At 38.5% G+C, this 12,168-nt stretch overlaps 1 protein-coding gene across 1 annotated transcript; it reads right to left on the bottom strand.

The window, feature by feature from the left end:
• On the bottom strand, positions 1 to 11,907 carry LOC118847266 (protein argonaute-2-like). Its single transcript, XM_036755777.1, has 5 exons — positions 11,829 to 11,907; positions 9,766 to 9,879; positions 9,598 to 9,669; positions 9,254 to 9,549; positions 1 to 279 (listed from the first exon to the last, which is right to left on the bottom strand). The coding sequence occupies exons 1-5, from the start codon at positions 11,905 to 11,907 to the stop codon at positions 1 to 3; spliced, it is 840 nt and encodes a 279-aa protein (XP_036611672.1).
• Between the last annotated feature and the right edge of the window lie 261 nt (positions 11,908 to 12,168).

Raw genomic sequence — 12,168 nt, 5'->3', positions numbered from 1 at the left:
CTAGAATTTCAAGAAGGCGAGTGTCAAATCTTTAGACTGTGTCCTGCAAGTATCAGGAGTAGTCATTCTAGTGACCACATGCTCTGTACTGCTGCTTCCTGTACTCCAACAGATTCCAGTCCTGGGCTGGGAGACCTGGGGATCACCACCGGTTTCACAGGCCCAGCCTGAATATCTGGCTGAGTTCCACAGCTGCTTCAGCTTTGATGTGGTCTGGTGCAGCTCTGCTTTCCAGGTGCTCTCCCCACCTCCAGAATCATCCTGTTGTCCCTGTCCTGGCTTGAAAATTTGCACTAGTGGCTTCAAAGTCTCACAAATCTACTCAGATTTCCTTTTTTACTGGTATCTGACAGAATCTATGAGAGGGCTCCAGCAAGATGCTGTTTTCATGGGGTCATCTTGGCTCCATCAACCAAAGCCATCACTTTTTGCAGATGAAGGATGGTATACTTAAAGAATGCTAGAAAATCGATTAAAAACTACTTGAAATATTCAAGGACTTTAGCAAGGTCTCATGATACAATGTAAAACCACATAAATCATCAGCATTTCCATCGAAATTCATTAAATTTACAAGAAGATAAATCATTCCACAATTGATAAATCGTCAAAGAGTTTGAACATGCAGGATTTAGTCAAAGAAATTAAAGCTATCTATGGTCATATGAAAAATGCTATAGATCACTATTGAATAGAGAAATGCAAATAAAATAATTGTGAAGTATGATATCACACCAATCATATTGGCTAACAATACAAAAAATGGAAAATGAATAACATTGAAGGCATGGGAAAATTGGGACATTAATGTAGTATTGGTAGATTTCAGAACTGTTCCACCAATTCTGAAAGCAATTTGGAACTATTCCCAAAGGGGTATCAAACTGTGCATACCATTGGACTCAGCAATACTTCTTCTAGGACCGTATCCCAAAGAGATCATACAAATGAGAAAAAAACAAACAAATGACATGTAATAAAATATTATAGAAGAGCTCTTTTTGTGGTGGCTAAGAATTGGAAATTGAGGGCATGCCAATTAATTGGGAAATGCTGGACCATTTGTGGTATATAAACGCAATGAAATGCTATTGTGTTAAAAGCAATGCTAAGAAAATGGATTTCAGAAAAAAAAAAACCTGGCAAACTTACATGAACTGATGTTGAGTGAAGTGAATGAAACCAGGATAATATTTTATGTAGTAACAACATTGTGAGATGACTAACTTTGATAGACTTAGCTCTTCTCAGTAATGCAAGGATCTAAGAAAACTCAAAAAGATTCATGAATGAAAATGCTATCCACATCCAGAAAAGGGTTATTGATTCTGAACTTGGATCAAAGCATTCTATTTGCTCCCTCTCCTTCTCATTTTTTTGTTTTCTTCTTTCTGGTGGTTCCTCCATTGGTTCTAATTCTTCTTTAACATACTTGAATGTGGAAATATGTTTAATGTGAATGTTTATATAGAACCTATATCAAATTGCATGCTGTCTTGAGGAAAAGGGGAAGGGAAGGAGAGACAGAAATTTTAGAACTCAAAATTTTATGGAAGAGGATTGTTGAAAACTAAAAATATATAAATAAATGAAATAAAATTAAAAGAATTTTAAAAAATCAATGGAAAAAGTACTTGAAATAATGAATAACTTTAGCAAAGTCCTAGGATATAAAGTGAACTCAATTACATCGTCAACATTTCTATGTACTACCCAAAAAACTCAGCAGGAGGTAATAGAAAGAGAAATTCATTTAAAATATCTATAGCCAATGTAAAATATTTGAGAGTCCACTTGCTAACCAAACTGAGAATGTATATGAACAAAATTACAAAACTTTTTGACAAAATAATGGCAGATATAAGCAATGGGAAAAATATCATTTGCTTATGAGTAGGCTGAGCTAATATAATAAAAATGAAAGCTCTACCTAAATTAATTTACTTATTCAGTGCAACACCAATTAACCGAACAAAATATTATTTCACTGAGCTAGAAAAACTAAATATGAAATTAATGTGGAAGACCAAAATGTCAAGACTGCCAATGAAATTGATGAAAAAATAAAGACTGGTGGCATAGCCACATCAAATCTGAAAGTTTCTTATAAAGCTACAGTCATCTAAACCATTTAGTATTGGCTAAGAAATAGAGTGGTGTATCAGTGGTATAGGTTAGGTACAGAAGATCAAGTAGTAAGTAAGTCTAGAAAACTACTGATTCATAAACCCAAAGGCTCCATCTTCTGGGATAAGAACTCACTATTTCACAAAATGTCTGGGAAAAATGGAAAGCAATATGGCAGAAACTAGGTATAAACCAAAATCTCACACTGCATACATACCAAGATAAGGTCAAAATGAGTGCAGGACTTAGACATAAAGGGTTTCACCATAAATAAATTAGGATAGCAAGGAATAGTGTAGCTGTCAGATCTTCAGAGAAGGGAAGAATTTGTTATCAAACAAAAGATCCACTTAGCTCTTCTAAGCAATATATTGATCCAGACAATTCCAAAAGACTCATGGCAGAAAATGCTATACATACCCAAAGAAAGAACTATGGAATCTGAATACAGATGGAAGCATAGTTGTTGTTTTTTTTTTTTTTTACTAACTTTGTTTTTTGTTTATATCTCACTGTTTTTCCTTTTGTTCAGCTTCTTTCACAACATGACTAAAGTGGAAAGATGTTTACTTGCTTGCCATTTATAACTTATATGAGATTGCGTGCTGTCTTGGGCATGAAGAAGAGGAGGAGAAACGATTTGTAAATCACATTGCACAAAACCAAATGTTGAAAACTATCTTTACAAGTAATTGGAAAAAAAATTAATGTAATGTTCAAAAACATATACATAATATAGAATCTGGAACCAGTTGCCTCGAATTTTTAAATGCCAATCTCTTCTGCTTGTGACTCTGGTTTATGTAACTTACATTCCCACATATCCTCTAACTTTACAAAGTGCTTTCCTTCTCATGTATTACTTGAAGGATTGCAAAATTATTTCCATGTGACATGTCTATAGATACCCACAACAATCTTGAACTCCAATTTACAACCAAGGAATCTAAGGAAGAGAGAATGTAGGGAGTGTCCCCAGGGCCATACAGTAAGTCAATAAACCTTTATTAAGTACATTCTAAGCATGACATGCTGTTCTGTGTTCTGGGACTACAAAAACATGTAAAAGACAGTTCTGGCCCTCAAGGAGATCAGAATCTAATGGCATAGACTACATTCAAACAAAGAGTTAAAAACAAGCTTTATATCAGAAAATAGTATTAAAGTATCAAAAGTACCAAGGGTTAGAAATGAGGAATAAGAAATTTTGGAAAACTAGAATGAAGAAGGGTGGGGAAAGTCTTCCTTCAGAAGATGTGATATTAATAGAGGCTTGTAAGAAATGAAGGGAGCCAGTGGATGTGAGGAGGAAGGACATTCCAGGCATGGGGGAGGAGAAGATAAAAGGTGAGATCATTTGTAACTTGGGACGGAGCTATGGAATTGATGGACTAATGAGGTTGTGATCTAGATTATATAGAGTGAAGAAGTGAGTGAGAGGAGAGAAAGGAGACACGCTTATTGTAATGGGATTTTTCAAGGAGTTTGGACACAAATAACCAGAGAAATATAGGATAAGTTAGTGAGGATGAAATGATCAAAGGTGGGTCATTTTGAGGAGAGGGTATGACATGGGCATGTTGGTAGGTAGATGGAAGGATCCCATAGACAAGGAAGGATAGAAGATAAATACTAAGTAGGAAAGACAGAGGGAGTGATCTATTGGAGGAAATGAGACAGAGTGGGGATACTTGTGAAGGCTGAGGGGTGGGCCCTGGTAAGAAGTAAGATTATCAATTAATTTGACATAGCAATGAAAGAGAACATAGTGGGAGGAAACATCTGAGTGATAAAAAGGAAGAGAATAGAATAATAAGGAACTCATGGCAAATGACTTCAGTTTTTTTTATAGTAAACCATGAGGAAAAGTGAGTAGGGGGAGCAGGATGCATAAGAAATTTTAGAAAAGATGAAAAAGTTTGGAAGTGATGTGGATTCCCATGGAGAGTGAGATAGTGAGTTGAGGCAGCGTGTATAGATAGTGGGGTTGCCTAGTGGCGAAGAAGGCCCAGTTGAGGCTGTATAACATAAAATGGTGATGTCCCCAGTCATCAGGGTTGCATGATTTTCTCCACCTAGACTCAGAAGCAATTGTGAAGGAGTAAAGGTAGTGAATGATAAGGGTCATCCCAGGTGGATTAGTGGCAAGAGACAATCAGTGATATGATTAATGGTCCAGGGACTAAGGGGAACTGAAGAATTGAATTGATTCATCAAGGGGTCAAGATGGAGAAAAGAGAGAATGACTAGTGTACAGGTGATATCTGGGAAAGAGTTGAAGAGTCAAAGGATTAGAGTGTGAATAACTTAGGGAGCATTTAAAGTCAGGTCTTCCTAATGCTAACACTATGACTCTTTCCACTCTACCAAGTAAGGGTCTAGCTCATACAAGTCTTCTCATTTTTATTTTATTGGTGAGAAATACACAGTTAACAGTTTAAGTGACGTGCTCAAGTGCACACACAGCTCATACCAGGAAGATCCTTGGTGCAGACTTGGACTTTCTGAATAAAGTTGTTCCTAGATAACTCACCACCCCTCCCATTAGAGCAAAAATCCATATGAAACACAAAGGAAAAGCATAAATGCTAGGATCACCACAAAATGCTAATTAAGGATTTTGAGGACAAGGAGCTAGTCAAACCCAATGTAAACTTGGCATGACCTAGGGAATACAGGAATGTGTTCCCTGTTCAAATAGCTCCATTGTCATATTGCCCTGCACCCAAATTTTACTATTTTCTTCTTTTGGGTTAAGGCATTGTCCCTCATTGAAATTTAAAAAGAGGGAATTTACCTTTATAGCCCCTCAAGTCGTTATCTTTAAATCTATGCTCCAGTGAAAATGCATATAACATCAGCACAGCAGAAATGTGAGTATCCAATCATTACCTTCTGAGTGTGGATGAATGAGGAGAAGCTGATGTGATAGAAGGACCACAGAGTCAAAAAGCAGGAAGTCTGTCTGCCAACTCTGGTCAAATCATTAAACCTCATAGGGTCTTTCAGGCCACTCCCTAAGACCATTACCAAATATTACCTCATTTGCATTGATACAGACAGGTGTTTTTTTTTTCCCCACCTGGGAAATCCTTGTACCACCAAAATCTGGAGTGTGGTCCAAAAAAACCAAACTTGGTCGACCCAGGCTCTAGTATGATCTTGGAAACCTCACTTAAACTTTTTTGGACCCTTATTTCTTCATGTATAAAATAAAGGAATAGACTAGACAGATTCAGTAATTTACCTGAGATCCACAGATCCCCATGGTAGAGGATAAGCTACAGGAGGTCCATGAACTTAGATGGTGAAAAAAAAACCTACATCTCTATTTTAATACAGTTAGTTCCCTTTTTAATCCTGTGTATTTTATTGTGTTCTACTTTTTTGCATTTAAAAACATGAGAAATATTTTTACTTAAGGTTTTGCCAGACTGCTGAAGGGGTCCATGGAAGAGAGAAAGCAGGTTAAGAACCCCTGTACTAGGTGGATTTGAGGTTTCCTTCTACCTGTAAAAGACGATGGTCCTGTGATCTTTTTGTATCTCAGACGCAGCTGAGACATCCTTGTGAGACCATGATGAAAGAAAGTTAAATTTTGAAAAGGGTTGGGGAGGAGGCAACGTATGCAGAGATAGGTTAACAGTGTAAGTTAATCCAGGGTGAACAGGTCTGAATGAGTTGCTGAAATTGAGAGTTATAAAGGAAGAGATGGGAAGTAACCCAAAAGCCATGGGTACTCTACCAACAAGGATTACTTTTCTGGAACAGGAATCAAAGGTCTGAGCATCCTTTCCTTTTTTCTCTTCATTGAAACAACACCTACTGGTATCATCAAGGGATGGGAGCTGCATAGAAATTCTGCTAAACACTCAGATTTCTGTTTCTACTATTGATAGGGTTAGACACCACATCTATCACATACCAGAGCTTGTTCATCCATTCTCCAAATGATGACCATCTCCTCAGATTAAAATATTGTTCCACAACAAAAAGGTCTGCTATAATTATTTTTGTATATGTAGGTCCTTTCCCCATTTTACAATCTCTTTGCGATAAAGATCTAGTAGTGATATTGCTGAATGAAAGGGTATGCACAGTTTGGTTGCCCGTTAGACATAGTTCAAAATTGATCTGCAGAACGGTTGCATCAGTCCACAACTCCACTAACGGTGTGCTTGTCTCCCAATTTTCTCACATCCTCTCCAGCATTTATTAGATTTCTTTTCTGTCATATTAACCAAGCTGATAAGTGTGGCGTGGTACCTGGACTTGTTTTCTATTTGCATTTCTCTAAAACAAGTGATTTAGAGCATTTTTTCTTATGCTTATAGATTGCTTTGATTTCTTCCTCTGAAATCTCCCTGTTCATATCCATTGGCCACTTATCAATTGGGGAATGACTTGTATTCTTTTCATTTTTTACTGTAGTATTTTTGACTGCAGCAATCTTTGCTCTTAATAGTCTTTAATTTGTTACCAATTACATGCAAAGATAATTTTAATTTCATTTTGTAAGATTTTGAGCTCCAAATTTTTCTACCTCAGACCCTTCCCATTGACACCCCAAGTCAGCAGGCAATCAGATATGGCCTCTACCTATACATTCCTATTCAATGTATTTTCCCAACAGGCACCTTGTAAAAGAAGCATCAGAACAAAAGACAAATACCATTAGAACAAAAACACAAACAGAAAAAGTCAAAAGATTCTGCTTCAAAATGCATTCAGAATACATAGTTCTTTTTCGGGATGGGACAGCACTTTCCACCTTGAATCTTTTGCAGTTTTCTAGAATCATTGTATTGCTGAGAAGAGGTAAGTCTCTCTTATTTGATCATTGTGCAATGTTGCTCTTCTAGGTACAAAGTTCTCTGGGTTCACGTCACTTTACTCAGCATCAGTTCACGTTAGTCTTCCCTGTTCTTTTCTGAAATCTGTCTACTCATTATATCTTTTAAAATAATAGTGTTCCATTACACTCACATACCACAACTTCTTGAAACATTCCCCAACTGATATGCATCTCCACAATGTACAATTATTTGCTACCACAAAAAGAGCTGCTGTAAATGTTTTTGTACACGTATGTGAATGGCATGTATTCTTATATATTTGACTCCGTTTTCTATAAATTTGAGAAATGTAGCCTTTATCAGAGACATTCAGAGACAGTTTATTTGCCAGCTGTCTACTTTCTTTTTAATCTTGGTTACATTGGATTGGTTTATGCAAAATCTATTAATTTAATATAATCAAAATAATGTATTTTACATTTCATAATTGTCCCTTTGTCTTGTTTGGTCATGAAATTGTTACTCAGCAAGCTTCTCCTTTGAGAACTTGGATACTATAGCAATTCATGCATATGTGTTCAGTATTGACATCACTTCATTGTTATGTACTGTTTGTCTGTTGACCTGCTTTTTCTTGAATTCGGCTGTAATATTTCATGGAGTTTTTATTTTTGGATCACTTTCTTGAGGTGATCAGTGGATTTTACGATGTATATTTTCCTCTCTGGTTCCAAGATACTAAGACAGCTTTCTTTCATAATTTCTTAAACCTTGGCAGCATTCTCCCCTCTACCCTCTCTGCTCTGAAGTTTCTTCTCCTTGTTTGCCTTGCTGTCTATCATGGTATTCATTGTATATCTCACCTATTAACACCCTTGTTACATAAAATCAAAATCGTGTTTCAAGTGCCTGTGTCCCTTTGGTGTATAGAGCCTACCTTCACACAGGAAGAGAAAACCTGCACCTGAGGGAGGCTTCCATAGGCAAAATTGTCCTCCTCCCTATGAAAGTAATTAAACCATTACTTGATTCCCAACACAGCTGCCTCTTGCCTAGTCTGTTACACTCTGGGTATTCCTAGGTTAAAGACCACTGTACCTTGGACTACATTTTAAACTCTTTTGACATATGTAGTTGAATGATGTCTCCCCGATGAAACTGTCAACTTCTTGAGAGCAGAGATTTCTGGTTTTGGGGTATTTTTCTTTATTTTCTGCCTTTTTCTATATGGAAGCTTTGGCCACAGTGTCTGACACCATTGTAGGCATGTACTAAATGCTCATTGACTTAACAGTCCTTTGGGGCATCAGCATATTTGCTCTTAGGTTTTTACCTCTGTTCAGTAATATAGGAAATATAGGAACATCAGACTCTATTCCAAGGAAATGATTAAAGATTGTACAGGAGTTTGAGGAACTGTGAACATTCTTCTCTTTTATATCCCTCAAGTAATATGAACTTTACAGGGGCTCAAAAATATTTGTTATATGCATGGATACCAACCTTCAACAAGGTGAAGTTTGGGGACTCAGGACGAAGCCACTAAATCTCGGTCAGTGCTGTGCATCTAGAGAATGATCTGGAATCAGTCAAGCACTGAGTAGCTGGGGAACATACTCCTGTCCCTATGTGGGGAACCCAGTACGCTGATAGTTGAGAGATGCCATAAAGTGAAGCAGGAGTCAATTTTAATTATTATTGCATTTATTGGTATTGTAAAAGACATGATGGAGTAGATCAAGAGCCATGGCCCAATTTCCAGGTCCACATGAGGACTTCAAGGGTGCCTCCTGAATGTGCATCTTCCTTTTTATACACTGAAAGAAGAAAGGAAGAGGTTTAGAGGACATTCACTGTGCTTGAGTTGGTCCCTTGGCTAATGGCAATGACAAAGTCATGCACTACTGAAATTTAAAAACAAAACAAAACAAAATTTGCTAGGACACCCTGGGCGTGGATAAGGATAAGTGGAATAACGGGGAGTGGAAAAAGAATAGATGAAGTTTTGATATCTCTCCCTCTCTCTCCTATCCTCCCTCCCCTTCTTTCCCCCTCTCACTACTTCCCCCTCTATATCTTATCTCTGATTTGTCTGCCTCTCATTTTCTCTGTCTCTTTGCTTCTTTGTCTCTCTTAGTCTCCATCAGGGGAAATGGTGCAGAGATAATCACAGATGAGCAAATAGTCAGAAAGAAAAAGGAGCGATGAAGAGTCAGGTTAATAGAAAAGGGGAAAGGCTCTAACAAATTTTGGGACACATTTGATGTCAGTTTCCAGCCAGTATATAATAAGAAATGGACATTGGTTCACTGAGACAGACAATGAAATACCTTGGGGTGGGGAGAGTGGATGACGTCTTTATTGTGCACACTCGCTGCTGGCCACCTGGAACGACCACCCTGCTGGCCAACTTGTTGACCTCCTTGCTGACCACCTTGTTGACCGCCTTGCTGTCCACCTGGGCGTCCTCCCTGCTGGCCACCTTGACTGCCTCCCTGCTGGCCACCTGGACTACCTCCTTGTTGACCACCTGCTTGACCTCCTTGCTGACCACCTTGTTGACCTCCTTGCTGACCACCTCGTTGACCTCCTTGTTGTCCACCTTGACGGCTTCCCTGCTGGCCACCTTGACGGACTCCCAGCTGGCCAACTTGTTGACCTCCTTGCTGACCACCTTGTTGACCTCCTTGTTGACCACCTTGTTGACTGCCTTGCTGTCCACCTGGGCTTCCTCCCTGCTGGCCACCTTGACTGCCTCCCTGCTGGCCACTTGGACGACCTCCTGGTTGACCACCTGTTTGACCTCCTTGCTGACTACCTTGTTGACCTCCCTGCTGTCCACCTGGAGGCCCACCTTTTTGGTTACCACCTTGTTGCTGGCCAGGGTTCTGATCATTCTGGTTGGAGTCGTTTGGTGCTTGTACAGCTACTGGACCTTCTGAATTTTGTTCATTTTCTAAGGGGAGACAGAACAATTATAGAAAAATTACATGAAGAAAAAGTCCTGACACCTTAAAGATAATCTACTGGAACTCTTTCATTTAGTAATTAGAAAACTGGAGGAATTGAAGGAACATGGTCCACAAGCTTTAATAACCAGTTACCTTTGTGCTAGGCACTGTAACTTACTCAAGGTCATACTGGCCATTTAGTCTAAGTCTTTCGACCTAGTAACATAACATGTTGCCTTTCCTAGAGAGCTAGCCTTAGAGTCAAGGACGTTGGGTTCAGGTCATTGCTTTCACACTCCTAGCCAAATATGCTAGAGGAAAAGTCATTTAAAGTCTCTGACCCTGACTATCTTCATCTGGAAAATGGTGATGAGAATCTCACTGAGAGGCAGAATGACATAATAGGTTGAAATTTAGCCTGAGACTCAAAAATCCTGGGTTCAGAGTCTACCTCAGACACCTATTGTCATATAAACATAGGCAAATTGTCCTTACCACTTCAGTACTCCGAGAAACTCTCTTAGACATTAAATTGTTGAGCAGGAGGAGATTGATCTGCATTGGGAGGAGTTTCAGGTTTGCTCCCCACTGAATTTTGGTCCATGCATTGAGTATAGTTATCTCTGAGACAGGTACAGCACTGATGTGCCTTAAGATTCCAGAGGTCCCATATGGTGGACAAAAATACATTGCTCCACTGAGGCTTACTCTGTATGTTGCAAACACTTCTGATTAAAAAAATAATAAAATCCCATTCCAACAGCTTAATTTTGTTGGGTGGAATGCAATTATTTATATATTAGGACATGTTTAGATAACGTTTTGAGATGAGGATATCTCTTCAATGAGAAAAAATTCTTTGTTGTGTCATCTCTATTTAGATTATCAGCTCCATGAAGGCACTGACTCCTTCCTTGTAATTTTGCTTTGTGGATTTTATTTTGCAGGCCCAGCAATCAGTGCTTGTTGAGTGACTGATTATGGATATTATGAAGATGTACCTTTCTGCTGACCTGGAACAAAGGGCCTGATGGCTGAGGTGGAATTCACAACTCATTAGGGGACAGTTTACTCTCTGCCTAAGCAGCCCCATCTCAGAGAGATCATCTGTACTTTGCAAGAATTGAATAAAGACATTGAGAAGAAGGGAGGAGTCCATGCAATAAAGGAAAGAATTGAACTGTGTGTCTATACACTGTCAAGTCTGAAGGGAAAAAAAGATAAATTCATCATCTGATTGTTTCTGAGTGTACAGATATTACTTGCTCCATTAGTGGAAACATTTCATTAAAGGTAGAATTTTTTTCTTCTCTTATCCATATTTGTTGCCTATCTGTTCAATTCAATTCCTTAAGTTTATATAAGTGCTTATGATGTGACAGTCACTTGTTAGGTTCTGAGTGTACAAAAAAGAGAAAAAAAACAGCTACTGATGTTGAAGAATTTGACTTCTATTTGGAAATACAAAAGATATATAGAAAATAAAATGCAAAACATGTAGAAAATAATATTTTCTTAGGTGGAGGAGATGTATGCACAGGGATTCCCAGTAGGACAAGACAGAAACAGAAATTTAACAGAAGCTAGGATTGTAGAGGTAGAAATGAGTATCAAATGTTTTTCATGTGGGGGAGACAGCCGGGAAAAAAGTACGGAAGGATAAAATGTTGTGCATGTGGAAGAGCAAGATGTGTAGATGGACTGAAGCAAACAAGAAAGTAGGTTTAATGAATAGTTTGGGTTTGGCTTCAAACCCACGATTGACGCCAGATTTGATGAGTCAACAGAACATGGAAAAGGAGAATACCACCTCCTCTTTATCGAACTCTAGGAAGGCAAAATTACCTAAATTACTGAGGATGGTTAATTCCAAATGACCTCAATTGAATGATACCCTGGCCACAACCCCAACAACCTCCTAACAAGATCAAAGATGTTTTGTGTCCATACTTACGTTCATCTGAAAAGTGAGCAGAGCTCAGGCCCAACAGGACCAATGAGAAAAGGAGCAATAACCACTTGGGAGCAGCCATGGTGTTGATGTTGCCTGTACTGCAAGGATCAAGGGAAGGTGCTCTTATAAAGACCTCAGAAAACAATATCCTCATTGAAAACATCACACTCATTGCCTGTTCTGAAGGCATTTTTCACATCCAGATCATCCTCATCTTTAAGTTTTGGTTGGATTATTTTGAGGCTGGCTAAACTCCTGCCCCCAAAGAACTGCCAAATATAATTTGCCAAAGCCCTGTAAGTCACCTTGCCCATAAAGGCCAATATAATATTGTGATTAC

Source organism: Trichosurus vulpecula, chromosome 4 (genome assembly GCF_011100635.1).
Source record: "Trichosurus vulpecula isolate mTriVul1 chromosome 4, mTriVul1.pri, whole genome shotgun sequence".
Lineage (NCBI taxonomy): Eukaryota > Metazoa > Chordata > Mammalia > Diprotodontia > Phalangeridae > Trichosurus > Trichosurus vulpecula.
This window is presented reverse-complemented; position numbering and strand designations above follow the sequence as displayed.